The sequence below is a fragment of the Polyodon spathula genome, chromosome 38, assembly GCF_017654505.1.
Source record: "Polyodon spathula isolate WHYD16114869_AA chromosome 38, ASM1765450v1, whole genome shotgun sequence".
Classification (NCBI taxonomy): domain Eukaryota; kingdom Metazoa; phylum Chordata; class Actinopteri; order Acipenseriformes; family Polyodontidae; genus Polyodon; species Polyodon spathula.
The window spans coordinates 677,996-701,169 of record NC_054571.1 but is presented as its reverse complement, the minus strand read 5'-3'; the positions used below and the strand labels follow the sequence as shown (position 1 = coordinate 701,169).

The 23,174-nt window shown below is 50.4% G+C and overlaps 1 protein-coding gene across 1 annotated transcript in view; it reads left to right on the top strand.

Annotated features, from left to right (window-relative positions):
• Nucleotides 1-21,993, top strand: part of atp13a1 (ATPase 13A1) — a 41,122-nt gene extending 19,129 nt beyond the window's left edge. Inside the window, exons 9-26 of the mRNA XM_041235649.1 lie at nucleotides 6,690-6,745; nucleotides 7,436-7,562; nucleotides 7,883-8,020; nucleotides 8,400-8,520; nucleotides 10,317-10,474; nucleotides 10,933-11,108; nucleotides 11,866-11,976; nucleotides 12,583-12,708; nucleotides 13,143-13,251; nucleotides 15,302-15,501; nucleotides 16,081-16,177; nucleotides 16,973-17,154; nucleotides 17,540-17,654; nucleotides 18,644-18,840; nucleotides 19,246-19,388; nucleotides 19,687-19,798; nucleotides 20,282-20,425; nucleotides 21,433-21,993. Coding sequence (XP_041091583.1) covers nucleotides 6,690-6,745; nucleotides 7,436-7,562; nucleotides 7,883-8,020; nucleotides 8,400-8,520; nucleotides 10,317-10,474; nucleotides 10,933-11,108; nucleotides 11,866-11,976; nucleotides 12,583-12,708; nucleotides 13,143-13,251; nucleotides 15,302-15,501; nucleotides 16,081-16,177; nucleotides 16,973-17,154; nucleotides 17,540-17,654; nucleotides 18,644-18,840; nucleotides 19,246-19,388; nucleotides 19,687-19,798; nucleotides 20,282-20,425; nucleotides 21,433-21,543 — 2,423 coding nt within the window. The 3' untranslated portion in view covers nucleotides 21,544-21,993. The remainder of the gene's footprint in view (nucleotides 1-6,689; nucleotides 6,746-7,435; nucleotides 7,563-7,882; nucleotides 8,021-8,399; nucleotides 8,521-10,316; nucleotides 10,475-10,932; nucleotides 11,109-11,865; nucleotides 11,977-12,582; nucleotides 12,709-13,142; nucleotides 13,252-15,301; nucleotides 15,502-16,080; nucleotides 16,178-16,972; nucleotides 17,155-17,539; nucleotides 17,655-18,643; nucleotides 18,841-19,245; nucleotides 19,389-19,686; nucleotides 19,799-20,281; nucleotides 20,426-21,432) is intronic.
• Nucleotides 21,994-23,174: the final 1,181 nt, after the last annotated feature.

Genomic DNA, 23,174 nt, shown 5'->3' with positions numbered 1-23,174 from the left:
GCACACAGCACACACCCCCACAGCACACAGCACACCCCACACAGCACACAGCACACACCCACACAGCACACAACACACCCCCACAGCACACAGCACACACCCCACAGCACACAGTACACACCACACACACACACACACAGCACACACACACCCACACAGCACACAGCACACACCCCCACAGCACACAGCACACACCCCCACAGCACACAGCACACACCCCCACAGCACACAGCACACACCCCCACAGCACACAGCACACCCCCACAGCACACAGCACACACCCACACAGCCCACAGCACACACCCCCACAGCACACAGCACACACCCCCACAGCACACAGCACACACCCCCACAGCACACAGCACACACCCCACAGCACACAGCACACACCCCACAGCACACAGCACACACCCCCACAGCACACAGCACACACCCCCACAGCACACACCACACACACAGCACACACCCCCACAGCACACCCACAGCACACACACACCCCCACAGCACACAGCACACACCCAGCAGCACACAGCACACACCCCCACAGCACACAGCACACCCCCACAGCACACAGCACACACCCCCACAGCACACAGCACACACCCACACAGCACACAGCACACACCCCCACAGCACACAGCACACACCCCCACAGCACACAGCACACACCCCACAGCACACAGCACACACCCACACAGCACACAGCACACACAGCACAGCACACACCCCCACAGCACACAGCACACACCCACACCACACAGCACACACCCCCACAGCACACAGCACACACCCCCACAGCACACAGCACACACCCCCACAGCACACAGCACACACCCACAGCACACAGCACACACAGCACACAGCACACACCCCCACAGCACACAGCACACACCCCCACAGCACACAGCACACCCACACAGCACACAGCACACACCCCCACAGCACACAGCACACACCCACACACACAGCACACACCCCCACAGCACACACCACCCCCCACAGCACACAGCACACACCCACACAGCACACACCCCCACACACACAGCACACAGCCCACCCACACAGCACACAGCACACACCACACCCCCACAGCACACAGCACACACCCACAGCACACAGCACACACCCACAGCACACAGCACACACCCACACAGCACACAGCACACACCCACACAGCACACAGCACACCACAGCACACAGCACACACCCCCACAGCACACAGCACACACCCACAGCACACAGCACACACCCCCACAGCACACAGCACACACCACAGCACACAGCACACAGCACACACCCCCACAGCACACAGCACACACCCCCACAGCACACAGCACAGCACACAGCACACACCACACAGCACACAGCACCCCCCCACAGCACACAGCACACCCCCACAGCACACAGCACACACCCCACAGCACACACACACACACACAGCACACAGCACACAGCACACAGCACACACACACAGCACACAACACACCCCCACAGCACACAGCACACCCCCACACACACAGCACACCCCCACAGCACACAGCACACACCCCCACAGCACACACACAGCACACCCACACAGCACACACCCCCACAGCACACAGCACACACCCCCCCAGCACACAGTACACCCCCACAGCACACAGCACACACCCACACCGCACACAGCACACCCCCACAGCACACAGCACACCCCCACAGCACACAGCACACACCCACACAGCACACACACCCCCACAGCACACAGCACACACCCCACAGCACACAGCACACACCCACACACAGCCACACACACACAGCACACAGCACACCCCCAGCACACAGCACACACCCCCACAGCACACAGCACACACCCACAGCACACAGCACACAGCCCACACAGCACACACACAGCACACAGCACACACACAGCACACACCCCCACAGCACACACACACCCCCACAGCACACAGCACACCCACACACCCACCACACACAGCACACCCCACAGCACACAGCACAGCCCCCACAGCACACACCACCCACAGCACACAGCACACCCCCACAGCACACAGCACACACCCCCACAGCACACAGCACACACCCCCCCACAGCACACAGCACACACCACACAGCACAGCACACACCCCCACAGCACACAGCACACCCCCCCACAGCACACACACACACCCCCACAGCACACAGCACACACCCACAGCACACAGCACACACCCCCACACACACACACACCCCACACACAGCACACACACACACACACACACACACACACACAGCACACAGCACACAGCCCCACACACACACACACCCCCACAGCACACAGTACACCCCCACAGCACACACCCACACACACACACCCCACACACCACACACCACACAGCACACACCCACACAGCACACAGCACACCCCCACAGCACACAGCACACACCCACACACACAGCACACCCCCACAGCACAGCACACACACACACACAGCACACACACACACCCCCACAGCACACAGCACACACCCCCACAGCACACAGCACACACCCCCACACACACAGCACACACCCCCACAGCACACACCACACACACACACACACACCCACACCCACACAGCACACACCCACCCACACAGCACACACAGCACACAGCACACACCCCCACAGCACACAGCACACACCCACAGCACACAGCACACAGCACACACCCCCACAGCACACAGCACACACCCCCACAGCACACAGCACACACCCCCACAGCACACAGCACACACCCACACAGCACACACACAGCACACAGCACACCCCCCACAGCACACAGCACACACCCCCACAGCACACAGCACACACCCCAGCACAGCACACACACACACACCCCACAGCACACAGCACACACCCCCACAGCACACAGCACACACCCACACACACACACCCCCACAGCACACAACACACCCCCACAGCACACAGCACACACCCACACAGCACACAGCACACACCACAGCACACAGCACACACAGCACACAGCACACACACACACACAGCACACACACACAGCACACACCCCCACAGCACACAGTACACCCACACAGCACACAGCACACACCACACACACACAGCACACACCCCCCACAGCACACAGCACACACCCCCACAGCACACAGCACACACCCCACAGCACACAGCACACACCCCCACAGCACACAGCACACACACACACACACAGCACACACCCCACAGCACACAGCACACACCCACAGCACACACACACACACACAGCACACCCCCCACACCACACAGCACACAGCACACACCCCCACAGCACACACACACACACCCCACACACACACAGCACACACCCACACAGCACACAGCACACACCCCACAGCACACAGCACCCACACAGCACACAGCACACACCCCCACAGCACACAGCACACACCCCCACAGCACACAGCACACACCCCCACAGCACACACAGCACACACCCCCACAGCACACAGCACACCCCCACACACAGCACACACAGCACACAGCACACCCCCACAGCACACAGCACACACAGCCAGCACAGCACACAGCACACACCCACAGCACACACACACCACACACAGCACACAGCACACACCCCACAGCACACAGCACACACCCCACAGCACACAGCACACACCCACACAGCACACACCCACCACACACACCCCACAGCACACACACACACCCACAGCACACACCCCCACAGCACACAGCACACACCCCCACATCACACACAGCACACACCCACACAGCACACACCCCCACACACACACACACACCCCACCACACAGCACACACCCACACAGCACACAGCACACAGCACACAGCACACACCCACACAGCACACAGCACACCCCCCAGCACACAGCACACACCCACACAGCACACACCCCACACACACAACACACAGCACACACACACCACAGCACACAGCACACACCAGCACACAGCACACACCCCCACAGCACACAGCACACACCCCCACAGCACACAGCACACACCCACACAGCACACAGCACACACCCCCACAGCACACAGCACACCCCCCACAGCACACAGCACACACCCCCACAGCACACAGCACACACCCCCACAGCACACAGCACACACCCCCACAGCACACAGCACCCCACAGCACACAGCACACACCCCCACAGCACACACACACCCCCCACAGCACACAGCACACCCCCACAGCACACAGCACACACCCACAGCAGCACACAGCACACACACCCACACAGCACACACCCCCACACACACAGCACACACCCACACACACACCCCCACAGCACACAGCACACACCCACACAGCACACAGCACACACCCACCACAGCACACACCACACCCCCACAGCACACAGCACACACCCACACAGCACACAGCACACACCCCCACAGCACACAGCACACACCCCCAGCACACAGCACCACCCCCACAGCACACAGCACACACCCCCACAGCACACAGCACACACCCACACAGCACACACACACACCCCCACAGCACACAGCACACACACACCCCACCCCCACAGCACACAGTACACCCACAGCACACAGCCCCCACAGCACACACCCCCACAGCACACAGCACACCCCCACAGCACACAGCACACACCCCCACAGCACACAGCACACCCCCCACAGCACACAGTACACACCCCCACAGCACACAGCACACACCCCACACAACACACCCCCACAGCACACAGCACACACCCACACAGCACACACACACAGCACACACAGCACACACACACACACCCCACAGCACACAGCACACCCACACAGCACACACACACACACCACCCACAGCACACACACACACACAGCACACAGCACACAGCACACACCCCCACAGCACACAGCACACACCCCACAGCACACAGCACACACCCACAGCACACAGCACACACCCCCACAGCACACAGCACACACCACACAGCACACACCCACAGCACACACCCCCACAGCACACAGCACACACCCCCACAGCACACAGCACACACCCCCACAGCACACAGCACACACCCACACAGCACACAGCACACCCCCCACAGCACACAACACACCCCCACAGCACACAGCACACACCCACACACACCCCCACAGCACACACACACCCCCACAGCACACAGCACACCCCCACAGCACACACACACCCCCACAGCACACAGCACACCCCCACAGCACACAGCACACACCCCCACAGCACACAGCACACACCCCCACAGCACACAGCACACACCCACACACACCCCCACAGCACACAGCACACACCAGCACACAGCACACACCCCCACAGCACACACCACACACAGCCACACACACACACACACACACCACACACAGCACACAGCACACACCCACACAGCACACAGCACACACCCACACAGCACACACCCCCACACACCCCCACAGCACACAGCACACACCCCCACAGCACACAGCACACACCCCCACAGCACACAGCACACACCCCCACAGCACACAGCACACACCCACACAGCACACAGCACACACCCACACAGCACACAGCACACACCCCCACAGCACACAGCACACACCCCACAGCACACAGCCACCCCCCACAGCACACAGCACACACCCCCACAGCACACAGCACACACCCACAGCACACAGCACACCCCCCCACAGCACACACCACACACCCCCACAGCACACAGCACACACCCCCACAGCACACAGCACACACCACACAGCACACACCCCACAGCACACAGCACACACCCCCACAGCACACAGCACACACCCCCACAGCACACAGCACACACCCCACAGCACACACACACACACCCCCACAGCACACAGCACACACCCACAGCACACAGCACACACAGCACACAGCACACACACACACACCCCCACAGCACACAGCACACACCCCCACAGCACACAGCACACACCCCACAGCACACACAGCACACCCCCACCACACAGCACAGCACACAGCCCACAGCACACAGCACACACACAGCACACAGCACACACCCCACAGCACACAGCACACACCCCCACAGCACACAGCACACACCCACACAGCACACAGCACACAGCACACACCCCCCACACAGCACACAGCACACACCCCCACAGCACACAGCACACACCCCCACAGCACACAGCACACACCCCCACAGCACACAGCACACCCCCACAGCACACAGCACACACCCCCACAGCACACAGCACACACCCCCACAGCACACAGCACACACCCCCACAGCACACAGCACACACCCCCACAGCACACACACACCCCCACAGCACACAGCACACCCCCACAGCACACAGCACACACCCACACACAGCACACAGCACACACCCCCACAGCACACACACACACCCCACACACACACCACACAGCACACAGCACACAGCCACACAGCACACAGCACACACCCCCACAGCACACAGCACACACCCCCACAGCACACAGCACACACACACACACAGCACACACAGCACACAGCACACACACAGCACACAGCACACACCCCCACAGCACACAGCACACACCCCCACAGCACACAGCACACACCCCCACAGCACACAGCACACCCCCACAGCACACAGTACACACCCCCACAGCACACAGCACACACCCAGACGGCAGGTTACTGTTTTACATGATGGTTTTTGTTTTGTTTTTTCAGCGGTTGATAATGGGTGCGTGGCGTACGTGCTGAGGACTGGCTTTTACACCTCTCAGGTACGGAAAGAAATTCCTTAACACTTGTTAAACGGAGAATTAAATGTGAGAGAATTAACCACTGCAACTGGAAATCACTGTCGTAACAGGCAAATTAGTGATTGTCTGATTTATGGATGACTTTAATAGACCACACATGCAATTCATTTAAAATAGTAAGGGAAAAGAAACACACAGCCACACATGGTAAAATGAACGAGGCTTTTTAGAAGTTGTTTAAGATGCCTAATTAAAAGCACAAAGTGGTTTAACATTTTTACACACTATATTGTTATGATAACTCAAATTTTGTTAACCGCAAAAGTTAAAGGGTGCATAAGGACCTTTTTATTGTGTTACATGTTCCCATGTGTTGCTATAACTGTTTGCGTAAGCTGTGTGCATTGTTTTAATTTTATTTTATTTTTTTACATTGTGACCACTTTTTTAAACTTTTAAATTGCATTCCCTGCCTCAAGATGGCTTCACATGTACCCACATGGACCTTTCCGAACTACATTTCCCATCATCCTCCTGCTCACTGGTAAATCCATCTGTTACATATGTGAGCATAAGGATGATGGTAAATGTAGTTCTGAGGTCCATGCAGGTACATGTGTCTTATTAAACTCCTCGTAAAACCAGGAAGGGATCAAAATGCTATGCAGCAGGAGTCTTATTTCCATCGTCATGTCTTTGCGTCCCCTTCAGGGCAAGCTGCTGCGCACCATCCTGTTCGGAGTGAAGAGAGTGACAGCGAACAATCTGGAGACCTTCATCTTCATCCTGTTCCTCCTCATCTTCGCCATCGCCGCCGCTGGCTATGTGTGGATCGAAGGTCAGAGTCCGGGCGCGCCCTGGGGAGGCGGGGCTTAACTCTGTGGATATCTGAGTCGAGGGGGAGGGGGTGGGGGTGGCTTCTGTGTAAATAGGGCCATTTGGAGCACATTTACAAAGCATTTCAAAATCATATCTGTATGTGTCTGTCTGTCTGTCCATCACACCGAAGTGCTGCTGAGCAATCGGGGGGGGCGGCGTTCTGTTTAACATGTATTTATTTCAGATTGTATTCGCTGGAACAGCTTGTTTACAAAGGAGTTCTGATCTGATCCTTTTCCCTGCACTGAAGGAAAGGTTGTTGTCGTCTTGTCCTTGCAGGCACGAAGGATCCGAGTCGGAATCGATACAAGCTGTTTCTGGAGTGCACCCTGATCCTGACCTCCGTGGTTCCTCCCGAGCTGCCCATCGAGCTGTCGCTGGCCGTCAACACCTCCCTCATCGCCCTCGCCAAGCTCTGTGAGTGTCCGTCCCCCACCGCCCTGGTCACCGCAACCTTTATTCCCCCCAGAGCATTCATTAACCTAATGCGAAAAAGAAATGGCTTACTTAGTTCAATGACAAAGTCTTTCTCAATAGCACTACTAAGTGTTTCACGGCTCGGCTTCTCAGCCCATTGAACTGAATGGTAAGGACCGGACGCGAAACTGCTAACCTCGCAGTTCAAAGACAGAGCGTCTCAACAGTCAAGTAAAGAGCCAGCTCTGCAGTGGGGAGGCAAGCACGTGTCTTATCCTGCTGTCAGTTTTAATCCGCCGCTAGGAGGTGATCCCTTCGTGTTTACAGTTGTGGGTGAAGTTGTGAGATTGACCGCGTGTCGTTCTTCTTCTTGTTCCAGATGTGTACTGCACAGAGCCTTTCCGCATCCCCTTCGCTGGTAAGGTGCAGATTTGCTGCTTCGACAAGACGGGCACTCTGACCAGCGACAACCTGGTGGTGCAAGGAGTAGCTGGGCTCAAGTGAGTGAGTCTCTAATCCTGCAGGAGAGCGGCTCAACCACCCCCCTGCACGGGCTGTCAGCACACTGACCTGATATCGCTTAGAAAACACTCCCCACAGGAGTGTTCTAAAAGTCTAGTAGGTAGACAGACACAGAGAGACAGACAGACACACAGAAATACACACACAGCTACACATACCAGTGAGGATATTGCCTCCCCAGTGTATAATAATGTATGATTCCTCCCCAGTGCACACACATACAGAGGGTCCTCCCAATCAATAATAAAATCACACAATGCAAGGAAGGTTACAAATGTTTGTATAAAATGGGGAGAGTATCGGATGACAGCCAAATGCAATCTGAAAAGTCTTTCGGAGGCTAAGAGTGTGCGATAAAAGGCAGTTATAGTGTTCACCGTGTAGAGTGGGACGGAGAGACAGACAGACAGATGGATGGACATGATCAGCACGCAAGGGTCCCCATTTTATTCACCCCTGTTGCAGAGCGAGACACACACACACAGTTATTTATGCAGCTAGAGCAGGTCTGGAACACCTGCAGTGCTGACAGACTGACACACGCTCCTGACAGCAAGCTTGGCTTTCAATCCCGAAAAACCCATTAGATTAGCTTTGACTTTACCATGACCTCCCCCCCGCCTACGCGCCGCTCACAGCTGTGTCTCAGAGCTGCACAGGGGTGCTTGCACACACTCACAAAGTCTTTGTGCTCTGGAATTCCCCCGCCTGGCCTGAAGGAATGTGCCTGGCTCTGAGAAAGGGGGAGAGACAGGGGAGGGGGCGGCCACAGTACAGTTTGTACCTGATGAAATCTGCAGTGCTGAACCCTGGTGCTTGTGACTGGCTCGCAGATTCTCCGGTATAAAGAAGGCTATTCTTGCAGCCGGCGCAGGTGCAGGCCACTCAGTTGGCACCCCTGGCCTGCCTTTCAAGCTGATATCGCGGGGAGACGATTGATGGATCACGGGGGATGCGTTTTACCTTTCCACCTGACCCCTTGGCGACCCCTTCGAGATGGGATTCTTGTGTTTCATCTTTCTTTTTTTTTTTTTTTTTTTAATATAATTTCATTAACCCCTGTACACCAATCCTCTTGCAGTAGTATTGAGGATGTGAAACACACATGACATTGGTCCATGTTTTATATTATGGGAGCTTATTAATGAGTCTTCTTTTGCAGATCAGTCCAGATTTTACATTCATTCTGTGAGTTTAATAATAGTAAGACTCCCATTGCAGATCAGTTTGAGGCCAGTCCAAGTTTTACGTTCATTTCTACCGTTCACACACAGTTCTGGCTCGGTGGATAGGTGCATTATTGTCTTGAAAGTCACAGCGCCACCAGGGTGCAAGTGCAGCATTGCTGCGTGTGCTTGATCCACAACAATGCTTAAATAAACTGCAGCGTTCATGCAATCAAGGGACCCAGGGTGTACCAGGAGAACACGCCCCGCACAGGGTATAGTAGGAGAACACGCCCCACACCAGGGTATACCAGGAGAACACGCCCCGCACCAGAGACATGCCAAATCCAACAGACTTGACCTAATAAAGTGGACAGGCATGTTCCTAATGTGTGTGCAAGGATGGAAATAAGACTCCCTATTGCATAGCAGTTTCACCCATTCCAGGTTTTATTGCTACGAGCTTGATTAGCCACAGTGTGTATAGGTAACAAGCTCAGCTTTGTGACCTTATTAAACTCATAGTAAAACCAGGAATGGTCCAAACTGCTAAGCAGCTGGAGTCCTATTCCCATCCCTGTGTGTGTGTGTGTGTGTTTTCTGCTCAGAGATGGCAGGGAGGTGATGCCGGTGTCGGAGATTCCCGTAGAGACTCACAGAGTGGTGGCGACGTGCCACTCTCTCGTGCAGATGGATGATGGGACGCTGGTGGGTGATCCCCTAGAGAAAGCCATGCTGACCGCAGTGGATTGGACCCTGACTAAAGGTACTGGACTAAAGGACAGGGCTCAGTTACATTGACAGGGCAGACAGGCATATCGCACAGTGCAGGGATGGGAATGAGACTCCCATTGCACATCTGTTTAATAAGACACAGCTGAGCTTGTCACCTGTACGCTGGGGGTAGTTAATCTCTGTAAAACCTGGAATGCGGGAAACTGCTGTGCAACAGGAGTCTTACTGCAATCGCTGTACTGATAATGTGTCTCCAGTCTGCTTTTTGTAACCCAACAGTGTGCACTGAATTAGACAACAGCGATTCAGTTTTCTGTGATAATTTGGGCGTATTGTTTATTTATTTATTTTTATTGGCAAATTCTGAATTGTCCAGCGCAACTTCTCACACCCTCGCACATAAACAGTTTAAACACAGTGTAATGACAAAATTGTCTCCCAAGGGGATGGTTAACAAGCTGTGCCTCTTTCTCCTCCTCTTGTACTCAGACGAGAAGGTGTTTCCGCACAGCATCAAGACTCAGGGCTTGAAGATTCACCAGCGCTTCCACTTCGCCAGCGCTCTCAAGAGAATGTCCGTTCTGGCTTCCTACGAGAAGATGGGCTCCAGTGACCTCACTTACATCTCCACAGTCAAGGGAGCGCCGGAGACGCTGCACTGCATGGTATAGTGCTTTGATCCATTCCTGGTTTTACTATGCGTTTAATAACACACTCCTCAGCTTGTTACCTGTACCCTGCGGCAAATCAAGGTTGTAATAAAAGCAGGCCCGGGTGAAACTGTTATACAGGAGGAGTCTGCTCTTGTTTGTGTTAATACTGTGGCAGTGCCTTAGTGAAGCTGCTCCTATTTTTTCAGCTTCTTGGTAAAATAAGAAGGAAATCGGAGTGGCTCTTTTAGGCAAACAGGTGGGCAGGTCTGCTCTAGTTAGACGAGCGCCTCGTCTCGTGCCTTCCTCAGAAGGTTGTGGTCTGCTATACCCCCTGGGTCTGATAGACTAGAGAGGGCATGATCCTAGGATAATGCAGGCTTCACCAGGAACCTGATTGTGTATTGAGTGTGCGTCTGTGTTGTCTGTCTTTTATCTGCCTGTGTGTGGTGTCTCTTTCTATGTGTGGTTGTCACTGTGTGCGTGTGCTGTGTCTCTTTGTCTGTGTGTGTATGTGTCTCTCGGTGTGTGTTGTTCATGTTGTGTCTATGTGTGTGTTTGTGTGTTTGTGTCTTGTCTGTGGTGTGTCTGTGTGTGTGAATGTCCGTCTGTTGTGTCTCTCTCTATATGCTTGTGTCTGTGTGTCAGTTTTCTGCATCTTTATGTATGTGTATCTTGTTTGTGTTATGTGTGGATGCGTGTCTCTATATCTGTGTATCTTTGTGTGTTTTTGTGCTTGTGTAAGCGTGAGACTCTTTCTCTGTCCCGGCAGTTCTCCGAGTGCCCTGATAACTACGATGCGGTTCACACTGAGATATCCAGGGAAGGGGCCCGTGTGCTGGCACTGGGGTACAAGGAGATCGGACACCTCACCCACCAGCAGGTAACCATCCCCAATCCCAAACACCTCACCCAGCAGCAGAGAACCATTCAAAACCCCAAACACCTCACCCACCAGCGGAGAACCATCCCCAATCACAAACACCTCACCCACCAGCAGAGAACCACCCCCAACCCCAAACACCTCACCCAGCAGCAGAGAACCATCCCCAACCCCAAACACCTCACCCAGCAGCAGAGAACCATCCCCAACCCCAAACACCTCACCCAGCAGCAGAGAACCATCCCCAACCACAAACACCTCACCCAGCAGCAGAGAACCATCCCCAACCACAAACACCTCACCCAGCAGCAGAGAACCATCCCCAACCACCAAACACCTCACCCAAGCAGAGAACCATCCCCAACCACAAACACCTCACCCAGCAGCAGAGAACCATCCCAACCCCAAACACCTCACCCAAGCATCCCCAACCCCAAACACCTCACCCAGCAGCAGAGAACCATCCCCAACCCCAAACACCTCACCCAGCAGCAGAGAACCATCCCCAATCACAAACATAAGAAACTAAGGCAAGTAGACAAACTTTTCAGCCATAAGCCCTGATTGCTCATGTGTTCGTTGCTCGTGTGCTCTGGTGTGCCGCAGGTTCGAGAGCTCTCACGTGACGCTCTGGAGTGCAGTCTGAAGTTCGCAGGGTTCATCGTGGTGTCCTGCCCCCTCAAGACCGACTCCAAAGCCGTGATCAAAGAGATACAAAACGCCTCGCACCACGTAAGAACCAGGCTTTCAACAGGAGGAGCCTCGATACCCAGCCCACAGCGCTGGGGGAGATATTAAACCTGCACTGAAGCACCCAGCGATAAACACTGTGTAGAGAGAGTCACTCTACAACTGACATTAAATCCTAACAGAGTGTATTGAAAACCTGGAAAGGCTTACAGTGCTAAGCAGTGGAAGTACTCTACAGGGATGGAAGTAAGACTGCATAGCAGTTTGAGCCATTCCTGTTTTTACTGTGAGTTTGTTAAAAAAACAAAAAACAAACCTGGAATGGATGAAACTGCTATGCATTAGGAATCTTATTTTAATAGTAATCGTAATACTAACAGTATATAACGGTATAATATATTGAAGACTATCATTTTAAACTCATTTTCATATCTAAAAAAAAAAAATAATAATAATTGTTTGTCTCTCCCTTCCAGGTGGTGATGATCACAGGAGATAACCCGCTGACAGCCTGCCACGTGGCGAGGGAGCTGCACTTCATTCAGAAGCCCCACACCCTCATCCTGCAGGCCCCGCCCACTCACGGTGAGTCAGAGAGAGGGAGAAGCAGTGCAGTCAAGGGTAAACGCTGGAAAACTGGCTTTACCCACGTCTCATTTGGGGAATATAGCCAGCCGTCCATTTGTAAACAAAGGTACCAGATCTTATCATTAAGAAAGAGGGACAGCGTCTTCTAGACCTGATGTGCTGTCCTTGATTTACAGCAGCTTCCATATATGCTTCAAGTTCTCCTCTGCTTGTGGATCGTGCCTAGCCACGTTTTAAGTTAATCTTCAGTTTTGAACAGTACCCACGGCGGGGCGACTAATCTGATGAACAGGGGCGACGACACTGCTGCTGCTGTTAATGAGGAGCGCTAGTTTCTGGGATTTTCACCGTTTGGGTTGTAAAATAAATGTTTCTTGCTCATAGATGCCACGTCTTAAAATAAGTCATTGCAGTATACTCTTGTAATTCAATTCATTGAACAGGAATGTGTTTTTTATTGTGCGTATTATGTGTACACAGTTCATATTGTTCATCATTCGAAAACCGTTCAATTCTCGTCTGCCAGACAAAAAAAGTACCGGTTCTGGGATCCGGTTAGATACATCCGGCACAAATGAACCCGTGTAATAGAGTGTTTACTGGATCTTACTCTCCTGCGATAAGCAGATCCTGGCTATTCCAAGGGTTGAAGCCATGGCATATTCCAGTTTATTAGATAAAGTGACTCGGGTGCATTTAATGATGAGCAGAATCTGTACTGATTAACCCACAATTCTGCACTTCCTCCACGATTGACAGGAGTGTAGTCTACTAGGCATCTCTGCACAGCCTCGGTGTCTACCATGAACACCAAATAGGTTAGTTTACCCCCTGCAGCACTGGAGAGGAGCACTGATGTGGTACAGAACACGACAACAAGTGTTTTCAAGTAACACCTTCTTGTGCCGTCGCTGCTTCTTTACCTTCCATGTCTTTAAGGCACTCCGTGGTATAATAAATATTTAGTGAAAACTGAAACGGTTCATTCATAACCATCATAAACACTCAACAGTGCTGAACCTGATACTAAAAGAAACGTCATTTGCGTCTCCACTACAAGTCTTTGACTTCTGAGGCATTGAATTCTCCTGCTGATTTATGACGTATAGTGGAAGAAAAAAAATTATCAAAACAATGGGGATCACTGTCTGTGTTTGTTTCTTGGTGTGTCTGTGCTTGTGTGTGACTGTGTTTGTGACTGTCTGTTTGTGTCTCTGTTTGTCTGTGTTTATGTGCCTGTTTGTCTGTGCTTCTGTCTGTCTCTTTATTTGTGTGTGTATGTGTTTGTTTATCTGTGTGTGTGTCTGTGCTTGTGTCTGTCTCTGTTTGTCTGTGTGTGTGTGTCTGTGCTTGTGTCTGTCTCTGTTTATCTGTGTGTGTGTCTGTGCTTGTGTCTGTCTCTGTTTATCTGTGTGTGTGTGTCTGTGCTTGTGTTTTCCTGTGTTTATCTGTGTGTGTGTGTCTGTGCTTGTGTCTGTCTCTGTTTATCTGTGTGTGTGTGTCTGTGCTTGTGTCTGTCTCTGTTTATCTGTGTGTGTGTGTCTGTGCTTGTGTTTTCCTGTGTTTATCTGTGTGTGTGTCTGTGCTTGTGTCTGTGTGTGTGTGTGTGCTCTGTGCTTGTGTCTGTATCTGTTTATCTGTGTGTGTGTGTGTGCTTGTGTCTGCCTCTGTTTATCTGTGTGTGTGTGTGTGTGTTGCTTGTCTGTTTGTGTGTGTGTGTGTGTCTGTGCTTGTGTCTGTCTCTGTTTATGTGTGTGTGTGTCTGTGTGCTTGTGTCTGCCTCTGTTTATCTGTGTGTGTGTGTCTGTGCTTGTGTCTGTCTGTGTTTATCTGTGTGTGTGTGTCTGTGTGTTGTGTCTGTGCTGTGTGTATCTGTGTGTGTGTGCTTGTGTCTGTCTCTGTTTATCTGTGTGTGTGTGTCTGTGCTTGTGTCTGTCTCTGTTTATCTGTGTGTGTGTCTGTGCTTGTGTCTGTCTCTGTTTATCTGTGTGTGTGTGTCTGTGCTTGTGTCTGCCTGTGTTTATCTGTGTGTGTGTCTGTGTTGCAGGTGTCGATTGGCAGTGGCAGTCCATCGACGGCTCTGTGAAGCTGCCCCTGGTCCCTCGCTCTGTGAAGGAGCTGGTCAGGGAGTTTGACCTGTGTGTCACAGGGGAGGGGCTGTCCTGCTTACAGGTGCAAAACTCGGGGCTGCTTTTGAAGCTCATCCCCAACATTCAGGTGTTCGCCAGGGTCTCCCCCAAGCAGAAGGTCAGTGGTGTCTGTTAAGTTTTAAAAATAATTGCGGGTTCAGTCCCCTGAAAATTCCAGAAACTTCTCTTTCGTTAAACCACACATACAGGGTGATTCGTGATTGGTGCAGCATGCGACCCTCTTGCATCACAGAGCGTCTCTGTCACAGACGCATCATCCTCCACTTACCCGTGATGCTCCGACAGCGTTGTGTGAAGTGTCTCCTAATGTCTGTCGTGACTCTATCTCCACTTAATTTCCAACTCTGTGTCCTCTGGTCCTGGTTTCTGTGTTGTGCTTTAAAGTAATGCTTGGGTTAACTCTGTCAACTCCTTTAAAGATTTTAAAGACTTCGATCATGTCTTCACTGTCATTGTCCCCCTCCTCACGTTCTTCTGTGTTCAGGGGCTAAATAGATTCAGTTCTGCATTCACCCTGTCTTCGTTGCTCATTCTTTTAAGTCCTGGGATCACTCTCTCCATGTTGACCTTTGTATACGTTGATGAGATAACGTGCTGTAGCCTTTCTCTTTTCAATCGGTACGCCATGCCGGAGCTTTGTGTAAATGTTGAGTGAAAGTTCTGATTTGGGTTGCAGGAGTTTGTGATCACTAGCTTGAAGAGCCTGGGGTTCATTACCCTGATGTGCGGAGATGGTACGAATGACGTGGGAGCCTTGAAACACGCGCACATAGGTGAGTCTGTGCAGGGCTGGGGTTCAGGATTGGAAACAAGGCTACTGTTGCATAGCAGTTTGATCCATTCCTGGTTTTACTACAAGTTTAGTAAGACACATCTGAGCTTGTTACCTGCACACTGTGCCTAATCAAGCATGTGTTAAAACCTGGAATGGGTGAAATTGCTGTGCAGTGGGAGTCTTACTTCAACCCCTGTGTTGAAATCAAATTTAAAAATGGTCCTTGTTTGCAAGTCAAGATTGTTCCAGTTTTGCCAAACCGGTTGCTGTAAAGGACAAAGTGTATATATATAGTTTAATAATGTATAGTTAGAAAAAAATAATCAGCAGTAATCTTAGTGTGACGTCATTTCCATGTGATACAAAGAAACCTCAGGTGGACGTATCGCATCAATATCAGGACACCCACTCCTGGGTTTCAGAACTAACCATGTTTAGCCAGGAAATTAAGCAATCCGTTCTGAACTCATCACACCTCTCATCACAGCATCAGCCAAGTCTGTAGGTTTACTAATTGGACTTATTCATGCAGCTATAAGGGAGGAATTACTCCTGGTGCCTGATCATTTAAAAAAACATACTTAGTAATTCTGAGACTGGGTGCAGCAGCAGGGCTAGTGTGAGTCTCTAACCCTGCTCAAACTCCTGGCTCCTGATCATTGTAATAATAGACTTCACTGAGGGGAGTTCTGAAACCCAGGACTGGGTGCAGCAGCAGCAGCGCTAGTGTGAGTTTTTAACCCTGTGTGTGGACCAGGCAGTGACCTTACCCCTGTCTCTCTCTGTGTTTCAGGGGTGGCCCTCTTAGCCAATGCCCCAGAGCGAATTCCTGAGAGGAAGAGGAAGTCCAGGGAGACTCAGAACGATACCAAGCCCTCCTTCCCCTCGCTGCCCAGCGGCAACGTCAAGCTGTCCTCACGAGCTGCTAAACAGAGAACCATGTCACAGCGCGAGGAGCAGCTGGCGATGCAGAGGGTCAGTCAGCAGCACTCCCCTAATAAGTGTCCCACAGTAAAAACATAGCAAAGTGTAACAAAGCACAGGGTAAGCATTGTAAAGCACATGTAAGCATTGTAAAGAATAGGGAGGTATAGTACAGCATATTAAAAAACAAACCATGGTAAACTAACCCTTATAAAAGTTTACCCTAGTAAAAGCACAGCAAAGTGTAGTAAAGCACAGTGAAAGCATGGTAAAGCACAGACAGTAAAACATGTTTAAATAGCATGGTGAGCCATGGTCAAGTTTGCTAAATGCAGATTATGACCATGGGGAAAAGCATGGGGGGGGAAACTGCCAAATTACCATGCCGATGTACCACAGTAAACTTTTATATCTGAACTCTTGTGTTTTATTGTAGGAGCGAATCAGCCAGGTACTAAAGGAACTGGAAGAGGACCAGATCCAGGTGGTTAAACTGGGAGACGCCTCCATCGCTGCTCCTTTCACCTCCAAACTGTCCTCCATACAGTGCAGTGAGTATCCGCAAGCAAACTCTACACCAGGCTAGACGTAAACTAGCTGAAACCGGGCTAGGTGTAGACAGGACTAGGTGTAAACTAGGCTAGGTGTAAACTAGTCTAGGTGTAAACCGGGCTAGGTGTAAACCAGGCTAGGTGTAAACTGGGCTAGGCATAGACTTTTTGTAAACATGACTAGACGCAAGTTGATTTTAGCTAACATTATAATTCATCGTCATATAAAAATCACATATATTAATGTTTTAAGTGCATGATACAGGTTTAAATGCTGTATAGTACACATACATTTAGTCCCTTCAGATCTCTAGACTTGTGTAACCTTTTTCAGTACCGGAAACATCAAAATATAATAATAATAATAATAACATCTTCATTTAAATGCAGTTATTAATGTTAACTGCGCATCGTGCTGCGGGATTCTGGGCAACCTCTATTGTTCATATTGTTGTTGTTGTTAATATGGCTATTATGTTCAGTTTTAAAACTAATGGAGTCGTGCAGTGCTGCTATTTTTGGGCTTGACGAGGCTCAGCCCCGGCCCCTCTGGGCTTGACGAGGCTCAGCCCCGGCCCCTCTGGGCTTGACGAGACTCAGCCCCGGCCCCTCTGGGCTTGATGAGGCTCAGCCTGGCCCATCTTCAGCTGTGAAAGTTAAAAATGTCATAAAATGTTTTGCTCTCATGCGATTTCTTAAACTTCTCAACAGTTTTATCCATTCTGCATTCTTGCATACGCTAAACAGAGACAGTCCGCTGCCAGGGACATTTCATTACTTTACAATTTCAGCTACGTGCCATAAAGATGACGCTGGCTGCGAAAGAAGGACTGGCTCTCTATTTCACATGGCTGTGTCACATCACTATCAGGGTCAACTGTATATTATAAAGAACCTGCAGATGGTTGTATCACGTCAGTATTAGGGTCCTCTATGTATTATAATCCCGTACGAATGTGTGTGTTACCCGTGTGCCTGTCTGCCCGCAGTCTGCCACGTGATTAAGCAGGGCCGCTGCACGCTGGTCACGACTCTGCAGATGTTTAAGATCCTGGCCCTGAACGCTCTGATCCTGGCGTACAGTCAGAGCGTCCTGTACCTGGAGGGGGTGAAGTTCAGCGACTTCCAGGCCACCCTGCAGGGGCTGCTACTGGCGGGCTGCTTCCTCTTCATCTCCAGATCCAAGGTCAGACCCCCAACGAGCCACCATACATTCACTCATGTGTCCATCCATGTACCCATTCACCCATTCATCCAGTCATCCATGTATTCATGCATCCATTTATGTGTTCTAAGACTGCCCTTATAAAAGTTTACCATCGCAGATTTACACAGTAATTTTTCAGCTTTCCCATTTATACCAATGTATGTTTACGATAGTGCACCATGGTTTGCCAGTGCTTCCCCTATGCTTTACCATGCTTTCACTCTGCTTTATTACACCTTGCTGTGCTTTTACGGTGGGAAACTTTTTTGTAAGGGTCAGTTTTACCCTGGTTTGTTTTCTCTCGCCCCTCTCTCTCTGTCCCCCTCTCTAATTAGTCGTCTAGTTTAATGTAATTTTTTTCTCTCCCTCCTCCTCTCTCTGCAGCCCCTGAAGACCCTCTCGAAAGAGCGCCCCCTGCCGAACATCTTCAACCTCTACACAGTTCTGACGGTGCTACTGCAGTTCCTGGTTCACTTCTGCAGCCTGGTTTACCTGTACAGAGGGGCTCAACTCCGCAGCAGCCCCAGGTAACCTGAGCGCAACAGCTCCCTTAACATTATGAGCAAAAAGCAGAGTGCTAGTCTTTCTACTGTGTCAAAGTAAAAATTGTACTTTCAAAAGTAAAAATTGTACTTTCAAAAGTTGCAGCATTTGATGTATGGAAATGTGTGAAAGAATCCATATATATTAGTACGTTTTCCATGCAACCCTGCCCTCCCTCCTCCATCCTTCTTTCCTCCCTCAGTCCGTGCTCCCTCTTCAGTCCCTTACTCCCTCCCTCCCTCCTGGAGAGAGCTCTCACCCTGCTGTTCCCCCACGCTGCAGGGAGGATCAGTTTGTGGATCTCTACAAGGAGTTTGAGCCCAGCCTGATCAACAGCACGGTCTACATCATGTCCATGGCCATGCAGATGGCAACCTTCGCCATTAACTACAAGGTAGGAGAGGAGAGAGCCACACAGCCTGGCAGAACCATGCAGAGATGGATACAAGAGTGTTACAATAAGCTTAATGAGACACACCTGAACTTGTTACCTGTGCACTGGGGCTCCTCAAGCTCAGAGTAAACACATTTGGTTACACTTGGCTAAACATTTGAATTCTTCCCCAAACGCATCAAAAAAACGCATGATGCTGTAATTTACAAAAATGAATAGATGGCTTCTCATGATGATGGCTTCTCTGATTGGTAACAGACATTCCAATACGTTAACATTGCTCACATTTTAAACATGTTTAATCCTAAAGGCAGAGTGTAAATTCAAAATGTTGTACTATGGAGTGTGATATTATAGTACAGTTTGTGGAAATCGGGGCTCAAGTAACCTCTCTCTCTCCTTTCTACCCCCTTTCTCTTTCCCCCTCTCTCCCTTTCCGTCTCTCTCTCTACCCCCTCTCCTCCACCCCCCCTCCCCTCTCAGGGTCACCCCTTTATGGAGAGTCTTCAGGAGAACAAGCCCCTGCTCTGGAGCATCGCTCTGTCAGGTCTGGCCATCGTGGGGCTGCTGTCAGGGTCCTCTCCCGAATTCAACGAGCACTTCTCTCTGGTTGACATTCCCTTTGAGGTGAGCAAGCACACGCTTCCCGGCTGTGACATCACCACATGCAGCCCACATACCCTGCCGTCTGACGAGGAGCGCAGTTTAACTTAAAATGCACGCTTCATAAGGCCATTCAGAATGTGTCTTAATCTGTAGCGTTCGCGCTGAAAAAGTTGCATCGTTAGTCTACAGAAATACTAAAAGGAACCTCAGACATTCATTGACAAGCGTTTTGTTTTCGAAAAGACTTCCAGTCAAAACATTTGTGAATTGCCTTTATTTGAAGAGAAACTTAAGTTTGACGATCAATTTTTTGACCAGAAGTCTTTCACATTTAAAAACACTTAGTCCAAACGCTTGTCAGCTATCTTCAGTTGAAGACATTGTAAAAGAAGTGAATGTCATTTAATATATTAACCCTTTGCAGTCCTATGTCAGACTAGGTCCGACATTACAATTTTCCCTTTCCTGTCCCCTGTCCGACATCATTCCCGGGGGTGGGGATGGGGGGGTGTATCTGATACATCCCTGCACTACAGAGATAACACGGACATTAACAAAGGAGATAGCTGCTTCTGCATCCAGCACTCAAAGAATAGCACAGACATTGCCAGAGCTTTTTGAGATGTTATAGTAATAATGACTTGGATCGCATTATTGAGGAGTTTGGTGATAAAACGAGTGATCAGGAGAGGATTTATCAGTCTGCACATCTATAAAGAGGTATGTGAAAAATACAGCGAACAAGGGGTGGGGCTTGGCTGGAGATGCAGTACTGAGTGTCCTTTTGCGATTCAATGCCTTTTAAACCTGATTTACTCTGAAAAAATATATATTTTAAACAGCGCGTGTGAAAATAAATTGGAACAGATGAGCGCTGAATAAATGGACTGCAAAGGGTTAAGTTTCTTCTAGTACTGTTTTTAAAATGCTGCATGGTGGAGTGCTCTGTAGTACAGTAGTTTTACAGTTGTGTGCTGAAAACAGGGCTACAGTAACATTCTCTCTCTCTCTCGTTCTCTCGTTCCCAGTTCAAACTGGTGATCGCTCAGGTGCTGGCAGTGGATTTTTTCGCGGCTCTGCTGGTGGACAGACTGCTGCAATGTGTACTTGGCAGAGTGAGTCTCAAGATGCCTTCATGAGGACAAGCCAGCACAGTGTGGATGCTGCTCCCAAGCGAGTGGAGTGGAGTGGGGTTAAGCTAAATCTGAGAGAGCGAGAGAGAGGGACGACCCGCTACCCACTCCTCTACACCCCCCAGGACAAACCACCTGACCGCCCCACCCCCTCCCTCATCTCGCCAGCCTGTGACGATCTGTTTACATCTCAGAAGTAAAACAAAAACTTACGACAACCGTTTAAAAATGTTTTATAAGAAATAATTAAACGAAAGGCGGTCCGAGAATTGTTCGGCTGAGCCGCAACACGAAAGATTTTTGCTATAATTTATCTATTTAAAAAAGTCGCTGCTGTTTTGCTTTTCAGGCAGCAGCAGGTGGCGGTGTTGCTATTGGTTTCCTTTCTTTTTTTTCTTTCCCCCGTTTGTTATGCTGGCTGTTTGTTTTTTTTTTCTTGGGAACGGTGCTGTCTGAGTTTATTTTTTAAAAAAAAGGAAATAAAAAAAGTATTTTGGTCAACCTTTCACTGCCTAAACTAAACAAAATCATTCTAAATCAAAGAAGATTTTGTATCGCTTATTTAGACGAGGCATTGGAATCCCAAGTAATTTATGAATTCTGTATTCAAAGTGAATAAAGCAGCGTTTGTAGCTCCCGCAGATTTAGATCTGCCTCATGTTCGAGAGCGTCTGTAATTCACTTGTGTTGAAAACTCAAAAAACGTGTTCTGTTGTTTACTGTCTGGCTGCTAACAGCAGTGACCGCTTCGATCAGGGAGCTGTAAAAACAGCTTTTACTACGAAAGCAATAGCACACCACCGGGTGTTCAGGTGCGGTCCCCTCTTGGCACTCCTTGGGGTGTTACTGCTTCGGATGTTATACCCTATCTAAACACCCTCTCGTGTGTTATTGCGCTTATAAAGTGTCACCCCCCCCCCTCACTCCACCCAAAGAGAGTCGTGCTTGTCCAGTGAATCAGGTTCAGCAAGTTCCCAGAGGTGTTGCCATGGCGACACATCTGCACAGGATGGAACGCTTGTTACCCAATGAGATTGTTCCCTCTATACTTGCCGTGGTATAAAAGAGAATAAGTCACATGAACTCAAAGATGTGCAGTAATATACACACAAAACTTGCATCTGTGTTTTTAATTTGAGAACCCAACATTACCAGGACATCTTTCTGCAAGTCCTCCCACCAGATATATATATTTATATTTTACTGAATTTATTTCTTTAGTCTACAACACTGTTGTATAAACAAGTACAAATCTGTGAGGTATAACGGTTTCATCCAGTTTATGCCTGAATCGGGACAAACCTACAGGCTTGATTACTGGCAGTTTCATTTTGCCAGTTTTGTTATTTCACGAACTGAAAACCAATAGCCGAGAGAGTAGAGTAAAACCGGACCCAACGTAGCAGGACCGTTCCTATATTAATAACGCTCAGAACCCAGAGGCATTCCTCCCAACACTCGACTGCAAGAGCTGTCAGACACTCAGTGTTGTGGATTTATTGTTTTTCTTTTTTTTTTTTTTGTGAAGACAATAGAATGCTCCAACTGCAGGAGAGACAGTATTTATTGGGTGTGTGAAATAAATAAACAGTGTCAATGGATTTTATTGGAAACTCTTTCATGATCTTTTCTTCATT